This window comes from Bipolaris maydis (assembly GCF_028858645.1).
Source record: "Bipolaris maydis strain C4 unplaced genomic scaffold PSV08scaffold_1, whole genome shotgun sequence".
Classification (NCBI taxonomy): domain Eukaryota; kingdom Fungi; phylum Ascomycota; class Dothideomycetes; order Pleosporales; family Pleosporaceae; genus Bipolaris; species Bipolaris maydis.
In genome coordinates this window covers 2,459,968-2,479,611 of record NW_027093857.1, presented here as the reverse complement: position 1 = coordinate 2,479,611, position 19,644 = coordinate 2,459,968, and the positions used below count along the sequence as shown (strand labels likewise).

General features: G+C 54.1%; 4 protein-coding genes across 4 annotated transcripts; 1 reads left to right on the top strand and 3 right to left on the bottom strand.

Moving 5' to 3' along the window:
• Positions 1-955: 955 nt before the first annotated feature.
• Positions 956-4,012, bottom strand: PSV08DRAFT_3219 (uncharacterized protein). Its single transcript, XM_014220151.2, has 4 exons — positions 3,641-4,012; positions 2,405-3,469; positions 1,990-2,335; positions 956-1,929 (listed from the first exon to the last, which is right to left on the bottom strand). The coding sequence occupies exons 1-4, from the start codon at positions 3,765-3,767 to the stop codon at positions 1,122-1,124; spliced, it is 2,346 nt and encodes a 781-aa protein (XP_014075626.2). The 5' UTR covers positions 3,768-4,012; the 3' UTR covers positions 956-1,121.
• A 204-nt stretch (positions 4,013-4,216) lies between these two features.
• On the bottom strand, positions 4,217-9,931 carry PSV08DRAFT_214146 (uncharacterized protein; the record flags this gene model as incomplete). The annotated part of the gene is made up of 3 exons (XM_014220149.1): positions 4,217-4,898; positions 4,946-9,471; positions 9,645-9,931. 3 exons carry the CDS (start codon positions 9,929-9,931, stop codon positions 4,645-4,647), a joined length of 5,067 nt encoding a protein of 1,688 aa, XP_014075624.1. The 3' UTR covers positions 4,217-4,644.
• Positions 9,932-11,915: 1,984 nt separating this feature from the next.
• Positions 11,916-16,233, bottom strand: PSV08DRAFT_214143 (glycosyltransferase; the record flags this gene model as incomplete). Its single annotated transcript, XM_014220147.2, has 7 exons — positions 16,114-16,233; positions 14,847-16,042; positions 14,441-14,736; positions 14,170-14,389; positions 12,610-13,186; positions 12,279-12,509; positions 11,916-12,174 (listed from the first exon to the last, which is right to left on the bottom strand). The coding sequence occupies exons 1-7, from the start codon at positions 16,155-16,157 to the stop codon at positions 11,916-11,918; spliced, it is 2,823 nt and encodes a 940-aa protein (XP_014075622.2). The 5' UTR covers positions 16,158-16,233.
• Positions 16,234-16,461: 228 nt separating this feature from the next.
• PSV08DRAFT_214141 (Gar1/Naf1 RNA binding region-domain-containing protein) lies at positions 16,462-19,065 on the top strand (the record flags this gene model as incomplete). Its single annotated transcript, XM_014220146.1, has 1 exon — positions 16,462-19,065. One exon carries the CDS (start codon positions 16,462-16,464, stop codon positions 19,063-19,065), a length of 2,604 nt encoding a protein of 867 aa, XP_014075621.1.
• Positions 19,066-19,644: the final 579 nt, after the last annotated feature.

Genomic DNA, 19,644 nt, shown 5'->3' with positions numbered 1-19,644 from the left:
CCCCCACCGAAGCCTCGTGTCAAACGCCTTGCTACGAGGTATGTAGTGAGGTCGGAAGCAGGCGAGGTCGAGTTTATTTTACAAAGAGGTCGAATAATGTCTTGAGGATATTTATAGTTTTTTTTGGTTAAACCTGTCCGCTGGGAAGGTGTGTCTCGGATAGGCTGGATAGTACATAAACCTTTTTTTTTCTTTGCCCCCCCGTCTCCAGCATTTTCAGCCACGGCGTCGGCAAAGTTCGCTGGTCCGATCACTAGTGCGTGTGCTGCTGGAGAGTCTGGATTAGAAACGAGGCATTCGAGAATGAAATGAAATAAATCACACATTATTCGCCTAGTAGACTTGAAAGCGCCCGCCTTCCCCCCCTCTTCCCCGAACGCAGCTTGTGTCACATAATTGAAGCAAACGCAATTGAAATCCTCCTCCCCCTCGTAATACCAAGCGAAAAAAAAAACCCCTCCATGCACTCACACTTGCCCAAAGCAGTGGGTTGGGGGTTAATCAAATCGTAACTCGACATACTATTTATCCCCGCCCCCCAATATTCCCACATTCCCGGATCATCATCATCTCTATCTCTCTCCTTGCCAATCCTACACTGCCAAGTAAGGTAATCACACTCTACCAATCATCTTGAAACACAGAACTCACCCCCATATTCATATCGGGGCGGGTGACCCAGGTGAGATGTTCCCCGGACCGGACCGAAGCTATCTGACGCCCACTCCAAGGTTGGCCAGGGGGGGGGGCGCTGCAAATTAGGCTTTGTGGCTAAAATAGGGTTTTTTTTGGTTGCTATGGCAGGGTCCGCGGGGTGACGGGTATAAAGTGTTGGGGATATGATATGATGGAGGTGTTGAGGTAAGGACAAAGGGGGGGGGGGGGGGGGGGGATGATTGAGATTCTGGTTGAATGTAACAAAAAAAGAAGATGGAAAGTAATGTATAGAAATATTGTACTGTTTAATAGACTAGACCTACACTACAATTCTTGGAAGAATACAGACTCGACAATGTTCACACCTTTTTTTTTCCTTCTTTACACCACCCTTTCTTTCCCCCGAACCACCTGAACTGTTGCCCTTATACTTCCCCCCTCCTCCCCCTCTACCCACTCTCACATCACGGCCTCAACTCCCTCTCATCCAGTCTCGTCACCACCCCGGCCTCCACATCCGCTCTAACCGCCTGCTCGCTCTTCTCCTCCACCATAACACCGCCATCACTGCTCGCCGCACTCTCCCTACTCTTCGACCTACTTCCTAAAACAGCCGACGGACTCAGGCTGCGCAGTCGCTCAATTGGAACTCTACCCTGCAGACGACTCGCGGCGGTGGGATCGAGTTCTGCCAGCGCAACGGGTGTGGCTATGCTGAGGAGCTCGCCTATAGCTCCCAAGTCCTTGTCAAGCGGGTAGGAAGACATTGTGTCTGAAGACGGTGGGATGTTCGGTTGCGCGGTATTCGGGGCGCTGGTCAGTTGTGAATGCTGCGGGAGAGGCATAATGGATAGTTCATCTAGCCAGCGGCGTGTAAGCCAGCGTTTCGTGCGCGACCAAGTTCCGAATTCCTCGCTGGCTGGATCGTAATCTTTGCCTAGCTTTGTCTTGTCTTTGCTGAACCAGCGGGTGATGAGGCGCCATTTTACGCTGCCCCACCAGCCCACGGGCACAACGTCGTCGCGTGGGCCGCGGCGGGTCCAGAGGTTAGAGTGGTCGGTGGCGAGTTCGTGGTAGAGGGCTTCATAGACACCGCGGCGAATAGGATTTTGGCGCTGGCTGGCGAGGCTGTGCTTAACGCCGTACCAGAGGATGAGGACGGTGAGGAGGACGGGGAAGGAGACGATGAACCACCATTTTATGTCGGGCATGGATTCGAAGGTTGAGACGTTCATACCGAAAAAGCCGACTGTGAAAGTGAGAGGGAGGAATCTGTGAGATGGTTGGTATGGTGAACTCAGCGAAGCATGGAGAGGGTGTAAGAAGACTTACATGAATGTGATCCAGCTCAGGCGCCACATGCTGAGCCCTAGTTGGAGGGAGTGCCGAGCATCTCTGATCCCGACGCTCTTGTACATCAAATCCGACAAAGATGACGTTGGTAGTATGATATCTCTTTCCCATCGCCCAGTCAACTTTTCGATATCCTCTGGCATGAGGCCTAGCCAGGCCTGGCCAAGTAATTCTTTGGGGTTGGTGCCAGCAAGGTCATGCAAGTGACTGACCATTTCCTTGACGATGTCGAGATGGATGTATATCAGACGCTCGACTTTGAGCCACTGCGCACTGTTTTTCCAGAGCTCAGGGGCTCGCGACTCGTCCGCGGGATTCTCGTAGACTAGAAACAAAACTTATTAGTAAAGCCGACTACAAGATCACGAACCCGCCTCCAAAAGATGAAACTTACTCTTGTCTTCCAGAATCCCTACGTGCGTTTCGCACAAGGCCATAAACTTTTGCCAATTGTACGACAACGCCTTGAAGATATCCTGCAGTATGAAATCCATACACTCGGCCGTCAAATTCTCCTCATTATCCGTAGGCAGATAGAAAGACAGACGCCTCCATCTCGACTCAATCTCCTGTCTTGCACCGACAAGAGTATCCTTGACGGAGCCAGTGACCGAGTTCTCAAACAGGATGATCGTATTTCCATTGTCCAGGGATCTGAGTTTGGGAATGTACTTATCCGGGTGTTCGTTGGCATCAACGTTGCCATAGCTTTTCTTCAGCCGCATGTACTCATCCCATGCCTCTTCATCATATGGATTCGGTATGTCGGGGTCGACAGCTTGTCCAGGCGTGCCGTCACTCAATTGCACATAGACACTCAGCCGCTGCACATAAACGTCGAAGCCGTATCTTGGCTGGTCCTCCTCATCATAGTGATTGAGCTCCATGATAGACTTGTTGCTGCCAGGGAAAGGCAGACGTGTATACCTATCGTATGGCTTCAGATAATCAGCGCCAAACGCAGCACGTGATATGCCTCTCCATGGGTCACGTGAGGTGCGAAAAGTCCGGCCATTGAGCACAGGTTTACCACCACGCTGCTGTGGTTTCTCGTAACGCACCCAGCGCCCAAAGCTTGTGCCTACAAGGTCATCGTTGGCGTCGATGTTGAACTTGCGGAGAAGGAAACGCGTCGCCCAGCTGGCGTTTTGAACGTGGATGACGCGTAGAGCTGCCTGGCCGGCAAGATCCTCCTTACGGTAGAAGCGGCGTAGGCTATCAATATCGCAGAATTCCTGAGCTACGATTTTCCTTCTGCCATCTGAATGTACTTTGGCAACGTAATCTATGAGCAGTACGCGGCCTTGCTGCCAACTATCCTTGGTCCACGGCTGGCGCCATTCGAGGTTGGGACTGTGCTTACGGCGGTGGCCAAAGGTGGCTCTCCGGTTTCCCTGTGGCTGTGCTTGAGAATCTCCGAAGTTGACAGGTTCGCGCGCAGACGTATAAGCTCGTGACGCTGTTTTAACAGTCAGCAATCAGTCTGAGCTGCGATTCGCGCCTTTCCTTAGTACAACACCTAAGCCGAAAAGCATGGTGATGTGACCAAGGACCAATAAATCTTCGAGCAGATTTGCAAAGACACCGGAAGTTCTCTATGCTCCCTTCTTATCTTATTGGAACAACTTACAATCCATATCGTCGAGCTCGGGACTCGGTAGCGGTTCTTCGTCTGTCGATGTATTATCCTGCACAGTGATGCGCGAGGGCAAAGGCGGGGAGGGTGGTTTAGAGCCCGGGGCTCTCGACGCGGACATACTTTACACTGCCAGAAGCTTCGTGCGGTCACTTGAGGTTGCAGCGGCTTGGCTTATTTGGACCTCATTCAAGGATCCCTAGCGAAATGTGGATTGTACAACGATGCAGTGCAGTGGGAGGACAGCATCAAAGGTGGCATGGAGCAGCTTCTGTAACGGAACAGTACGGTGGCCGTGTCGCAGACATCGCAGGAGGCACCTGTCAGTCGCCATGGTGTGCGCGCATGACTGTTATGTTGTGTGGAAGTTGTGGCTGGCACCTTCGCAGGCAGTAAGGCTGACCAGCAGCGGTGTCCACTCTGCAGCCGCATGTGAGCCTTGCTGGCCCCACTACTAGGCGTCCAGTCCAATATGCGGTTGGCCTGAATCACGAGATTGAAGCTATTGGGCAACATCATGTGTCGTTTGTCACCGATGTCATCAAAATGCAGGCTTATAATAGAGTATGCATGTAGCATCAAAGTGATAATTATATAATATTGAATATCAGACGACGGTATGTGCTTCTGGTCTGTACATGTGTTTGTGATATCAAACGCCTTCCTGTACATTGCCATTACTGTACTGAGTACTGAACGCTCCAAATTACAATGATATCTTCCCCACGCGTGAGCTATTAGATCTAACGAGTAGAAAGTGCTGATTCGGTGGTGGTCCCAAAGGGCCGAGTGAAGGTATAAAAACAACAGGTGGGTAGTATAGAGTCATGACATCGTGTCGGGTTGATGCAGCGCCAACAGTGCGCAGAATGGGTATTAGCAAAGAGACAAGGTAAAAAAAAGCAAGGTCGGGAACTAAGGGTTCGATCCACTCAAAGGCGGATGACAAGAGAATGACAAGCGAATGCATAAGAGCAGAATCTCAGTGGGTATAATAATCATTTGCACTGGCGACTGCGCTCATGTATCTCTTCGTCACTGAGCGCAGCCAACCAAAGACATTTGCTGAGAATGTGGGGTTCGGCCTTGAACGTATATTTGGAGCTGGCCTCGAGCAGACGCAGGAGGTTCTTGACAATAGTGGCGGCCGTGTGGTGGCGGTCAAAGTTGACGAGGCGTTCGCCGTCGACTGGCGGTGCATCAATGAATGCAGGCTTTTGCGCGTTGTAGATGAGGTCACGGGTGTAAACGCCTGTTGGTGGTTAGTCTTGATACGATTGATAACATAACAGCACTGACCAATGAATGGAATGCAGCCGTCCTCGACAGAGGCTGTTTCCATCTCGAGTCGTAGGTTATGGAAGTTCTTCATGGGCTGGACTACAGCTTCCAGCTCAGTCATAACCAGCATCTCAGCCGCAGGGACCAGAGCCCAGGTCTTTTTGAGACTCGAAATGTCGTTGGATATCAAGGCAATCGCAATCTGATACATCGTGGCGTAATTGCGATATCGTCGGGCGTGATTGGCGATGTGAATGAACTTGGTGATACATTGGGCACGTTCGTAGATGTTTTCCGTAAGCAGGCACTCGGATACAATCCACTTGACGACAAGATTGAAGCGTGCAATGACGACATCAACACCCCTAGCTTCCTCAGTTCGTAGGTATTGCACCCAGTCACGGATCTGTGGCGAAGATTGCTTCCAACGCAGTTCGATGAGCTCTTTCCAGTCAATCTCGTCCAATGCATCCTTTTCGACAATAGTGAATTGCTGCGCGAGAAGGTCCGAGTCGTATGCCATGACAAAAGGTAAATGAGTGGTTGGTTGCGGAGGGTCGGCAGGGACGGTTTGTGGCTCATCCGGAGAACTGGCTGGTCGCTCCGGCTGTGGGTTCCCTTGTTGGTTGGAAAGTGAGACTGTGGGTGTAAGACCAGGCGTCGGGAGACCTTCATCAAAGACTGTAGAATTGGGCAAAGAATCGTGTAGCTGAGGGGCCGTGGGAGGAGGCGTAGGCGGATGACGCATGGGGTGGCTTGGTAAGTTGCCTGGCATGCCCTCAGGAGTTTCTTGTTGACCATCCAGGAAATGTGCAGCAGATGTGGAGAAACCATCACTGAGATCTTCATCGTCGTTCATCAGGAAAGATTCGCGGACATAGGAATGTGCAGGCAGGGTTTCACCAGCGGGTATCCGCCTCATGCTGTCTGTCTCCTCAATGTATTCAGTAGATGAATTCATTGACGAAGACGTACCAGGTGGTCGGGCAGCTTGCAATGGAAAAGCGCCAACTTGCAGAGGCGAAGGTTTAGCTGAAGATGCGATGAAATCTAGCGTTTGCCCTCGTTGTAGACTCCCCATCCCACTAAGATGTCGGTCGAGAAGGGGTATGGAAGAGTACGAGTCGGTCGATTCACCAACGGACGTGACTGGTGGCACACGACGATTAAAGTTCTCGGCCGACAGCCGGTACATGCCTTGACCGTCAGTTTCAGGAGGAGCCAGCGGGCGATGGAAGACGTCATCAGTTGCAGGACGATTGTCGTGCTCGGAAGCATCAAGACGAGAACTCTGGCCGAAGCTCTGCGTTGCACGGTGATATTGTCCGAAATCAATCGTAGTTCTTTGCGAGGGTATACTTGGCGACTTCTTCTCGTAACGTCCCTCCAACTTCATTAACGCTGACTCGACTCCACCTTCGTCGTCGGTATCATCGGGCAAGGCAGCAAGTTTTGCTACTTCGGCCTCGAAGGACGGCCTGAGGTTGGGTTGGGATGAGTGCGTATCCACCAAGGAGATTGGCTTTCTTGGAGTTTCCGCTTCGGGCGGTCCCTGAACCTCATGAGACAAGTCAGGGTTTGAATCGATAAAACGGTCAGCGCGTAGGATGACAGAATTAGTGATGGAGTGGGTGTGGTTTGATACGGAACCGGTAGAGTACGGTCGCTGTACCTGTTCGAGATCATGCACATTGTCTGCAGCACGGAGGTCGCCACCTGGTCGTCGGCGAAGCTGTCGTGTTGGTCCGGCTGCTTCGACTGTCGGCTGTCGGTCAAGAAAGAAGGGATCGTTATCAGATGACATGGTCTGGAATGTAGCCACACTTGCGGGACCTCGTCGTCTACTCAGCACGCTGTTGTAAGAGGCATGGCGCCGAAGAGAGCCTGCATGTGCTAACGAATTCTTGACTGAGCCCTTGCGCCGAAAAGAATGCATCCCTTCTGGACCTGCGGACATGGACCGTCTCTCCGTTGCATTGGACTGCCTAGTAGGAGTACGTGAGCGACGGTACTCTTCTGTGGCAGCGTGGGGTTCTGGGTCATCATAGAGATGAGAGCGTTGTATCGAGTTGGCGTCATCAGCTTGGGATGCGTTGTTTGATACGCCTCGTTGGTGATTGTCCAACTTTGCCGCTACCTTGTCGAGTTCAGTAGGCAAAGGGCTTGTAGTGGGCAGTGGTGGCGCCCCGGTATCATCAATGATGACAATCGATTTGCTGCCGCTGGTGATGTTGCTGTGCACACGAGGGTCCGGTTTACGCCGTGGTTGCTGATGGTCGTTCTGGGTTGGAGTTTCACGTCCATCAAACTCGAATTCGAAACCGTTGAGACTAGGAGCGTCGTCATCATTAAGTTCCTGCCCCTCGCTTTGCAGTTGCTCTTCTACCGCTCTTCGGAAACTTTCGGCTACTGTAGCTGCTAGAACATCGACACGCATCTGAGACCGCGGCCGAGTGGCACGTCGTTTCTGTACTCCTCCTGACACCGAGATGGCTGGGGCGGCACCTGGGTTCGAGGATCGCCCATAAGGTGGCTGTCGCTGCTGCAAAGATCCGCTCAAATGGGAACCTACGCTCCCTTGCTGACGGGTGCTTAAAGCACGTCTTACACTGCCTAGAATTTTCTTCATGCCCGGTGAGTTGGCTTGTCCCGGTCTTTGGAGTTCGCTTACTTCGAGGTCTTCGGACTCGTGGAAATGTCGAGATGGCGCGGTTCGTAGAGTTTTGACTTGGAAGTACGGGGTGGTTGGCTGGATGAGCCCGCCGCGCACAAGAGTGCCGGGCATGTTTGCTACAGCAGAAATGGTGTAGTCAGCCGGTGCATTCTTGGGTATGGACAACGGGGCTCTGCTGTCTCTGAGGGCGTCAGAGAAACTGCCGCTACGCTTGTGGGCTCGAGCTGGACGTTGGCTGTTCTTCATAGACACTGGTTGTTGCGGGCCGCCTGCTAGACGAGCCGTGGCAGTAGAAGCAGGATTGACTGCGGGTACAGGGTGTGGATACAGAGGCAGCTCGACGTTCTGGTCGTGTTTGTTTACCCCCCGCTTTGGGATTGAGCAGGATAAAACGTGCATGCTCCGCTCACTTGCGGGGGATAATGGTACCTGAGCACTTTCATTATCCTGTGACGGTAGAAAGGGAGTGCTCATTGAGTTTTGAGGTGTATGGCGAGATCTTTGGGCCCAGTCCATGTACCGACTAGCAAAATGATCGCTTGGGTTTGATCCAACGGTCTCCTTGGTGTCGCGTACAGTAGCCCGCGGAGGTGTACTGGGCATAGGCTGAACGGCAGGAGGTTCTTCAAACAACATTTGCGATCCCTCATCCGTACCTCCTGGAAGTAATGGATCGTCTGCATAATTGCGGCCCACGGGGTCATTGGTTTCCCAGTATAATGCACAAGTACGTCTCCAGCACTTCTTCAGCTCGCCCACAATGTTGATATCTCCTCCGCCTCCGTCTTTACGAGCACGCAGATCACTGTACAGACTGTTGACCAGGTCGCAGAAAATGACTCGTAGGCGGTAGAGTGGCATGAAGTCATCGACAAAGTAATTGAGGATCCAGTGACGAAGGGCTACGAATGTGCGCACACGGACAATGCGACCAAAGTCATCCTGGCGGTCGACAGCCCATCGCAACCGGGCAATGAGATATGCGACTAGATCGCGGGAGCACAGGAAGGCACGGAATGTGAGAAAGAAATCGGACAGCAGTTCGTAATCGAGGAAACTTGGCGAGGTGATGTGAGCGACTAGGCGGGAAGGCGTAGCTGCCAGGATGTCACCCTTGGCATTGAAGCGTACCACAGCCCTGTCGTCGGGGTTCAGGGTAAGGGCGTCGTAAAGGCGGGGACCGATTGGAAAGTGCGAGACACGAGCAGATGATGGGCCTGAGAGGGGAATAGGCGGGCGGTCCATGGTAGCGCGAAATCGGTGGGGTACTGGCGAATAGGCATCTGAACGAGTACGCGACGACAGGAAGGACTGTCTGGCGCTGTGCTGGGTGACGAGGAGGGAATTGGCAAAGTCCTCGGTGCCCGAGGTTCCTGTGTAGATTGAGCTGCGCAAGTCGACGGTCCCGCGTGTGCTGAAACGCGGAGTGCCCAAGCGGTAATGCGGAATGGGGACCTGCAGCATGGGGAAGGAAGAAGTGTCAGCCGTCTTGGGCCGAACATGCCCCGGGCGTTCGATGACGACCTTGAAGGTGCCTGGCTCGTTGGTGAGGGAAGCGGGGATATGGTCGTCGGCAATGGAGAAGGAGTGGGAGCGCGTGTGTGCGGAGTGGGGGTGGTAGTGGCTGTTGTTTTGGTGGCTGTGGTGGTAATGGTGGGAGTAGTGGGCAGCGACTTCGTCTTCGCTCAGGCCTGGTAGCGGTGGTGAGGGCTCCGACTGGGGAGATGAAGAGCCGCAGAGGCCATGGTCGAGGTCATCGCTCAGCGGGCGCAGCGTGTCGCGAGTGGCGCTGTCTGGGGGGGTCTGGGGCGGGAAGACGAAGGCATCTGGTTGCGGGCGGCCTCGCTGGTTGCCAGGGCGCGCCACGGGCCTGTGAATAGAGAGTCAGCGCCAGTGGTAGGAGTAGTAGGAGTAGTAGGAATTGTTGTTGTTGTTGTTGTTGTCGTCGTCGTCATGGCCAATGTTGTTGCTGTGATTAATATCATGTTCACCATGGACGGTGGTCTGTGTTGGTGGGTAGTGGGTGTATTACGGGCTGCGTACCTCAGGTAGATGACGCCGTTGTGCACATTGGCCACCGTGTAGGAGCGGCCAGCAGCGGTCGAGTTGCTGGTGGTGGTGTCAATGGTGGCATTGCTGGTGCCGCGCGCCCGTGTGCTGCTCTTGAGTTGTTCGCGCGAGTCGTCTGCGCGCCGTTTGGCATTTTCTGAGGCTGTTCCGGGGGCAGCAGCGGCGGCGGCGGGCGGCAGGACGTCGCGTTTCGCAGTGTGGACGGGCGAGCACGGTGCAGCGATGTCACTATTGTTCTGAGGCAGGGCGGGTAGGGCCATTGTCCTCCATAGTCGGCCTGGATGCGGCGCGGAGCATGTGCAGAACAGACAGGACGAGGTCAGGAGAGGGCGCTGAGCATGGCTGTCGGCGGCGGGTGAGGCACAGAGGGCAGAGGAGGAGTGAATTTGGCCGGACACGACGAGCAATACATGGACGAGCCAGGGCTCTCAGGGCTGCGCTGCCCATTGCCCGGCCAGACGCCATCACACCAAAGCGCCCATTCACCATGCAGCGCCCGCCCTCGCCCTCGAAACCACCCTGGCCCTGCCGTTCCTCGGATCACTCCGCTGCCCCCGCTGCCCATCTCTAGTAAGTATCTAGCACATTAGTGGTGTACGTACATATCTCGTCTGCGCTGCGCGTCCGTGTACATGCGCATCTACTTACTACGTCCGTACCGCTACCGTCCGTCTTCTGAGATGCGGACTGCGCACTATGCCACGGCTTCGCTCGCCATGTATACCGCCAGGCCCTGCGCATACCGCCCTTGGCCCGAAGCATACGACGCTGCATAGCGCCCCCCGGCGCCGCTTTGCTTTTGCGCCTGCTGCTGCTCTTCCCCCCGTCGGCCTCGCCAGTCAGGTCGCGGGCGCAGGCTAGCCACCTGCTGGTCGAGGCTACGGACTGGAGCGCTATTACGTCGGGAACCAAGTCGCTCGCCGGGTGGACTGGCAGGCTCATCCCAACCCCCGCCTTGCTTGGACACAACGGCCACCAGCACAGGGCAGCAATCAACTCTCCACGCCCACACCAGCGGCCGCAGAACCATCGGCGCCAACACCGGCCGGCGAGCATGCGCCGTGTCTGTATACACACTTGGCTGCAGTGCAGTGCAGTGCAGTGCTGGCATCCTCACACGCACACTCACGCCTCCACACCCCCGTTCTCACGTGCGGCGCCGCTCACATGGGCGATTGGCCGCCCCAGCATCTCGCCAAGCCCTGGATGCTAACAAGCTCGTTATCGCATTCCCTCTCTCTTTGCACACCAACCACGCCGGTTCATTTCCCCAAGCGCCATGCCTACTTACTTATCTGCCTGCCATGCTGAGACGTCGTGACGGCGGCCCCGCTATGCCTCCGCACAAGCAGGGCTGTCCTCGACTTGGACAAGAAAAAAAAACCGCTGCCGCAATCTCCTACATAGTAGACCAGTGAACCGCCCTAGTCGGCACTCCACTCCATCCATCCTGACTCGGCAGAAGCTGTCGACTGCCCTTGTTGCGTCACACTCACTCACCAATAACCCCCAAGGGTCGTACCCTGCACCTTCCTCATGCCTCAAAGGCTACTGCACGACATCAACCATGGTACGCTTGCTGTCAACACCGCCAGTCCTCAGCCAGTCAGGCCCTCGCATCAATACACACCCACATGCATCTTTACACATGTACATACTTGCCGGCACTCTTACTCCAGCTGCTAACCCCAACTGCCCCCCAACTACTTCCCAACTCGGGCCTGTCGCGACAAGTTCCCTTATCCTGACTGCGCATAAGTACCCAAGTACACTCGTAATGCTACAAATCATGCGCACACATACACACACCACGCTCAGCTCATACGCACGTACGCTGTGAGACAGACCATGTACTATCTATGGCAACCGCACTGTGCATTGGGGCTGTGGCCCACGTTGCGTCAGGTAGCCCAACTGGCCCGCCTTGGGCATAATCTGCAGAATTACTCGAGTTCGCTCCAAAAGGGTCCGGCCCGAATACAAGCCAAACAACCCCCTCGCCGAATCAAGTCAACATGATTCCCCCTCCGGAAACATGGACTTCTTGGCTACCGACGTCGGGGCGGATGACTATCCATTAGTAACTGACTACCCAGCAACTATCCGAACTCTACCATTCGAATTGGATAATACGACTACCTGCCATGAGACCCTGTTACACACAACGTCGCGGCAAAACGCATGTGCATAGCAAATTACACGGTGGACCAGATCGGCACTTTAAACTTTATCCCCCTTCCGTTTCTAGAAGGGATACGCACTCTCTGCCTCTTCCTCGCCCTCAACAACGACTCCGCGCTCTTTTTGCTCGGCATGCTTTCTGTCCAGGTACTCGAGCAGAACATCGCCATACCTCTCCTTGCCCTTGTACCGGCTGACATCGTCGCCCCAAGACCGGATAGCGCTAGCCAGTCGGCCGGGGACATATGGTTCTTCGGCAAGGCTTGTGATTGGACGCATATAAGTTCGTATAGTAAACACGACACCACCGGACCTGGGTAGTCTGTTCAAAGTTAGATGTGATGCCTTTAAACCTTGAGCCAATGTGTAAAATAGATCAAAGTGAAAGAATACAAATAAAAAATAAGAATAATAATCGCAACGTACCGTCTCAAACTTTGTCGTTCGCTCCGGAAATAATGGTGCTCAATCGCCTTGTTCTTCTCGGCCGTAAACCATCCTACCTCTCCCTCGGCAGTAGCATCTTCACTTCCTATACTCTCGCTCCACGCCAGCTTGTCATCCACCTGGATAAAGTAGTTGTTGCGCAGCATGGGGCTCTGAGGCTGAATCCGACGAAAAAAGTTGACCATGCCTTTTTCCAGCTTCTCCTTGAACCTAACAATGATGATGACGTTAGTAAAGTACCGTCCATATCCCTCCATCACCCCATCCCCTATCAAAAGAAGAAGAAGAGGAAGAAGAAGAAGAAACATACCCCGGCACATCCCCACTCGTATGAATCTCACTCAACCCCATCCCAAACTTATCCCCCAACCTCCAAAACCCCGGCAGCAAAATCGCCCCAGCAACAAGATAATACTGGCCGTCCTCCCTCTCCATCATAATCGCCAGATCATCCTGCACCATGCGTGCACAAAGCCTCATCGCATCCTCGCACTCGCCATTCCTCTGCATCCTCTGCACATCAAACACCTCGTGCGTGACGAGATTCCGCATCCCCGTCTGCGTCTTGGAGAAGAGAGTGGGATACCGCTGCGGCAGATACGCGACCAGTTCCTCGGCCAGCTCGCGCGCCGCATCTGCGGCTTCGGGCGCGGTGCGGATGCATTGGGCGCCGCGCGAGGCGATGCGAGACGCTTTGAGCGAGTGGTAGTCCAGGTAGTCGGAGTCGAGTTCGATCCACTCGTCCCAGGGCATGCTGCGGAGGCCCATGGTGATGTTGTATTTGGGGCCGTAGCGGAAGGGGCGGTAGGGAAGCGGTGGCGTACTTGTTAGGGACCAGTTTGGGTAGGGCGAGGCCGTCGGGCGGGTGAAGGGGTGGGGGTGCCATACTAGGTGGGTTAGACGATTGTATGTATGTATGTATGTATGTGGGAGAGGGTGGCTGAGGTGGGTTTACTTACCTCCGAATGGTCGGTCGGGCGCTCGGAATGGGGATCGCTTTTCTAGATTCGGGGTACTGGGTTCGTTGTTGTTGCTGTTGTTTGCTCGGTTCTTTCTTCTTGTGTTGCGCACGTGACGGGTGAATGCTAGGGTGAGCCAGATACACGTGACGAAGACGAGGCCAGTGTATAGGATTGCTTTTGGCGATAGTTTTGCAACATTGAATGTTTTGTACAACTCAGTCTTAGCTTTGGAGTACTGGTGTTGCGCTGTTCGAGCGACAAGTGCGGCATGCTCTCCAAGCCGAGTGCCTAGGCTAGACATGACGACAGTGCGAGAGTGAAACGACCAGTTGCAAAATGAATAGCTGACATCAGACGAAATATCAATTAATCTTCGAAATGAACAGAGGGCGAGCCAGTCCAAATAAGCAAAATAGAGAGACAGCACACTACAGATCACGGCGAAATCGTCATGCACGGCATGCTGTACAACTTCCTTTTTCTATTATTTACGTTCCGATTCGATACCAGTACATAACTATCAGGTCTGCTGAGATAAGACTTGTCACAATGTGGGGTTGCCCGCATCACTGTCGTCAGTACCCGTTTATCTACATGCTGGGGCGGGGAAAGCAATACCCTACTCGGTTTAGTGGGGTAGGCAGGCATGCACAGCGATAGCAACTCAAGATCTCTCGGGAGCAGGTGATAGACCTCTCAACATCCAATGCCTTGAGTGCATTCGAGTACTGCGCATATGGCTAGCAAGAGGTTCCATGGCGCGCCCTAGTTGCCGTATCCCAAGTAGCTTGGCTCGGATATACCCTCAAAGTATCCAACGACGTGGTAATTCCGCAATCTCTCCAACAGCCAGATTGCTGCCTCTATAATCTTACTGTATTGCCTCTATTTCTTTCGTCGTAAAAGACAGTATTCGCCCCATTTGCGCTGGAATTTTGCGGGTATAAATGGCAGATCCGGAATCCAGAGCGTGCGACCAACAAAGCTCGTCTCACTTGCATCAAGAAATGGGAGGCATTTCAAAGTTTCCCATTGCTCCGTTTCGGAGATATAGTCGGGCTCAAGCCTTGTTGGTGGCATTCCGGGAAACCGTGAGTCAACCAGGAAGTCGCAATGTTGAATATCAATCTACATTGCCGTTAGTGGGTCCATTGGGATGAAAGTTCATGTACTACTCACATATTTCCCGGAATCTTCGCGATTTTCATCGTTCATCCCCATTGGTACCATCCATGTACCCGGGAATAGCTCTGACCCCATTTCGCCCTCGCTGAATTCACCAGGTAAGAGTCCAGAAAACTCGCTCTTGATAAACTTTGCACGAACACCTGACGGTAAATGAAACGAGGATGGAAAGCGGTACCACTCCTTACCCAAGCACACCATGTCTTCCGGCATGCCTTCGATGCGGACAAACTTGGGGTCAAACAGTGGTTTGTAGACGTTCAGTGGCGCTGAATAAGCCGTGATGTGACCTGATTAGGAAATTCATTAGTAGTTTTTCAGGACATGGTCGACACTATTCCAAGAGTAACAATCAGGTTGTTTGGAGCTGGGGGCGAGTAGAGTAGTAGATGCAACATACCAATAGTGCGGAGCATGCCCACATTGAACGACAGAAGTAGTGGGATACAAACGATGATAAGCTTCACCATAGGAGGAATCCGACTGACTAGGTGTCGTGGATCCATGGAGCCAAAGTTGGCCAGGAATATGTGCAACGATAGTGCAGCATTCCAGGCTAGTGCCGGATATGCTGGGTACATGAATCGTTCCTCTTTGTGAGGCTGGACAGTAAAGATTGTCAGCCATAGATAAAACGGACTAACAAAAACCACAGATCGCCTCAGTGTATGCTGTGAGACAGATTTCTCGAACACAAGGTACTGAATAAGAAGCAGCGGCAGGGCAACCAGGGCAAGGAAGAACCAAATGTTGAAGTTCAAGGCCAAATTACGTATGTAGAAATGCCATGGCTCTACTCCGTAAATATCGGGGCCTCTGCCGCCACCACTGAAGACGTTGTACAGGACAATGTTCAATGGTACACATACTGGTTCTCTGTAGAAGAATGAGTCGATGCCTGCTTGCACGGCAAGAATAGCCAAGGCGCTTAGCCCGCCTTGAAAAATCAAACGCTGCAGACTTTGCAGGATTGTGCCTGTGACGAAGCTCACAATGACGTCCTCGAGGATGAACAGCAAGGCAAGGGCGCCAGCAAAGGGCCATCCAAGAGCGCTGCCAATAGCAAACCACGTAATTCCACGAGCAGTCTTGATCGAGCCGCCATACCAGTCCATGAAAGACGCGAAACCAAGCATGGCAAAGTACATGGCAAAACTAGACGGCAAATATGCAGGGGCAGCATGATACATGCCTGGGCTAATGGTCATGATGATCATGAAGAAGATGGCTATGCGCTCCTGGAACGTTTTCCGGATAGCAGAATACATACGAGCCTGGCATAGAGCGCAGAAGAGGGCCAGGATAACGCGTAGGAAGTAGAACTCGACGACCTTTGATTCTTGTATGCCAAGGAATTGCAAAGGCCACGTGCCGGCCCAGATGATGAGTGAATGGATAGCGGTATAAGTCCAACTTCGGATGGCATATTCTGGCGAGTATTCCCACGTCTGGAGCCCATAGCCATGGTTGAGGTAATGGCTAGGTTCCCAGTAGTTGAATACTTCGTCACAGTCCTGAATGGGCGAGAAGGCGGCAGCGGCTAGATTGGCCACGGCAAAGACGCAGAAGGCGCCGAAAGCAGTGAGTGAGGGGGGTCTTGTGGGTAGGTCAGTGGATGCATGTCAGCAGGAATGGGCGCCCCCCTGAGCAGTGGTGTCTGGACGTACCTGGCCGCATGCGGAGGCGCCGCCTTGGGGCGTGTGGCAGACATGGCGGTGAGGCAATGGCAGCAGCTATCTCCGTCGACTGTGAGCAACAATAACGGCAAGAGGTCCAGGGCGGTGCATGAACGAGATCGCCCGTTCCGCGTTCACCCGCGTCATAGGGCTGAGGTCGTGCCTACCCGCCAAGCATACTAGCGCGCATCGAAAAAGGCGACGTTCTCCCTGGATCCGCTCTCCTGTCCCAGAACAATCACCGCACGCAATAAAAGCAAACGGGTGCAGACAACGCAGTTGATATACCGCAGTGATCACGCGCGCTTCAGAGAAGACTGCAGAGAGAGACACTCGAACATGTCCGACTCTCTGGAACCGCCGGCCAAAAGGGCGCGGTTGGAGGCGGACGCTCCCACACAGTATGGCACTTCAGCATCCTCTGCATCAGCGCTGGACGCGCCTGGTTCGCCTGTCGATGACATGGACGACGATTTTTACGACACTACGCCAGTCAAACCTACTGCGCTGCCTACCGCTGTGGATGGGACGACAGCGTCGTCGTTTGCAGCGGTTGCACCCGCGCCAGCCTTTCACCTTCCAGGACTCGGCTCTACGAGCGAGGCCCCGGTTGCGCAGCCGCAGCCGCAGCCATACGACGGCGCGGCAGCCCAAGATGAGCCAGAAGACGGCGAGTTTTCAGATGGGGAGGCCTTTTACGATGATGCCAACGCGAACGCGCAGACCGGCATCCCAGTCGAGCCGTCTGCAGCCAATCAAGCGCAGGCCCAGCATGATGCTCCACAGCAAGGCATGCCGTCGCCCTCTGAGCTGCCTGGTGCAAACTTGACGTCTACCCAAGATGCTGCTGCAGCAGCAGATACCCCCGCTGCCGACACCGACGGCGAGCTCGACGCGGCACTTACTGCAGCCATAGACCACCAAAACGAGACTGAAGATGCTTCACCTGAAGGCGCGACATTCGACAGCAAGGCCGAATTCTTGCGCGCGGCGGAAGCAAACAGGGGTGACCAGAATGCTGAATGGCAGCTGGACTCGGATGCCTCAGACTCAGACTCAGACTCTTCCTCCGACTCGAGTTCTGATGACAGCTCAGATGAGGGCGAGCTGCTGGATCCTGAGGAGCAGGTACGCCTCCTTATGGCTGAAGTCGCAGACGATGCAGGCGCCTCGGGCCCGGTGAAGGTCAAGACACTCAATGAGATGGACGAGAAATTCGAGAAGCCCGACATCACTGTGACAGAAGACACCAAAATCACAGAGCTCGGCAAGGTTGAATCAATTGTTGGCAATCTAGTGGTTGTAAAGGCCAAGATGTCTGGAGATGAGCAAGTGCTTGAATCTGGCTCGGCGCTCTGTCTGCAGAACCGCACTGTTGTCGGCAAGGTGTCTGAGCAGATTGGCCGTGTTGAAGAGCCTCGCTATTCATTTGGCTTCAATGACCCAGCTGAACTTGCGACTTTAGGCATCGAGAAGGACACACCTATTTACTATGTTGACGAGCACTCAACCTTCACCGAGACTGAGCCCATCCGTCGACAGAAGCATACCGATGCATCGAACCTCCACGACGAAGAGACCAACGAAGTCGAGTTTTCAGACGATGAGAAGGAGGCTGAATATAAGCGCGAGCAGAAAGCCAAGAAGCGAGCTAGAGCGGATACCAACGAGGAGCAGGCTCCTGTGAACATACCCACTGGCCCGAGACTACACGTCGATGCTCCAGCACCGCCTATCTACCGGCCCATGGAGTACCAAGGCGGTGGGCTTAAATACAGTGACGATGAAGATGAGGATTTGGGCATGTACAAACCGCTTGCTCGACCAGACCACTTTGAACAGATTGTTGGTCAGGGTGCGCCACTTGAAGATCGTAGCCATGTGCGAAGAGGCATGGGTCGCGGCAGGGGTCCATGGGGCGATCGAGGTCGCGGGTTTCGTGGCCGGGGAGGCGGTGGCGGACGTGGTGACTTTGGAGGTGCTCGTGGAGATCGAGGAGGATACGGCGGCGGCAATGGCGGACGCGGTGATCGTGCAGGACCACGGGGCGACCGCGGGGCTCAGGGCAACAATCGAGGCGACAAAGGAGGGGGTGAGAAGGGTGGACGAGCGGGCAAGAACCAGTCTGACCGCGGCAAGCAACAAGAGCAGTTTCAACAGAACAACCAGCAGCAGAGGAACGGGCCCTACCAAGACAATCGATCTGCTGCCTCTGCATCTCCGGCACGCCAGCAACAGGACCGTAATCAGTCGTACCCTCAGCAACCCTCTTCGCAGCAGTCGCCCTCTGGAGGTGGCGGCAAGAACAAGAACCGCAAGCAGCGACAACGTGAGAAGAGAGAGCGGGAGCGCCAGCAGCAGCAGCAGCAGCAGCAGCAACAACAGCAACAACAGCAACAACAACAGCAGCAGCAGCAGCAGCAAACCCAAAAACAGCAACATCAGAATGCTTCTCCAGCACCTTCCGGGCCCTCGAACTCTAATGCGTATACAAACAACAGCAACGCAGGTTGGCCAGTACCGTTTTCAGGCCCATCACAACCTGCGATACCATATGCGTCAGCCCCGCCGCCTCCTCCACCAGCAGCGGCTGCATCATATACTCCTCAACCATCTTACGCGGCGCAGGCTCCCGTACCGGCGCAAGGACAGGGACAACCACAGCAGAACCAGGCAGCCAATTGGGCGGCGTGGGCACAGTGGTTCCAGGTTGTAGGTGCGATGAGCGGGCAACAAGCGCCGCAGCCTCACATGGCAGCACAGGCCCCCGCACCGCCACCGCCACAACCGGTTGCTCAAGCGCAATACTCGTATCCTTATCAGGCATACGGGCAGAGCCAGGCACCGGGTATGAATGCCCCGCAGCCGGGCAATGGGCAGGCTAGCGCACAGTCATTGCAGGATATATTGCGGGCTCTCCAAGGTGGAGGGGCGCCCCAGTAGGACAAGGGACAGATTGGCGGGGCCCGATGGACATGCAGCCTACTCAGCGAGAAGGAGCGATGACGATGTTTGTGAGACAGCGAAGGGGGCTAGTTTGTCAGGGACGGGTATTGGTGTCGTTGCTGTTGCTGTTGTTTTTTTTTGGCTAAGCGTACAGGGTATTTTCTTTAATCTGGGATGGCGTCTTGTAGAATGATATTACTCGTACAGCAGGAGGGATGAGCTGGTGTGATATGCGTCGACGTCAGGTGGAAAAAGCATGGGTGTTGAAGCATCAAAGTGTAAATATTAATCAGGGCAATGGCGCAGACGATATTGTACCACTACTGTGTGTTGATTGGAAGAAGGTTTGAAGATGCGGGGTGCAGGGGCATAGAGGGGGGTCATGGTTGGTTCTTGTCAGCATTTGGTCAGAGATGTAGTAAGTACATACGTCGTGTGTACAGGTAGTAGACGGTGGTGTTGAGATGAGTCAGGGAGGATGTATTGGTGGATGGGGATGAAATGTTATTTTCCATTGGCGGTAGGATCCAGGCGTTCGTGGGGGGCCGTGGTGAAACGGTGGGAGTGGGTGGGCGG

What these genes read in the sequence shown, in the direction of transcription:
- PSV08DRAFT_3219 (XM_014220151.2), bottom strand. Translation starts at nt 3,767, where the DNA reads ATGTCCGCGTCGAGAGCCCCGGGCTCTAAACCACCCTCCCCGCCTTTG. An exon ending in CGAGCTCGACGATATGGATT is followed by an intron (nt 3,470 to 3,640) that starts GTAAGTTGTTCC and finishes CTGTTAAAACAG; the next exon opens with CGTCACGAGCTTATACGTCT. An exon ending in CTGAGCTGGATCACATTCAT is followed by an intron (nt 1,930 to 1,989) that starts GTAAGTCTTCTT and finishes ACCATCTCACAG; the next exon opens with ATTCCTCCCTCTCACTTTCA.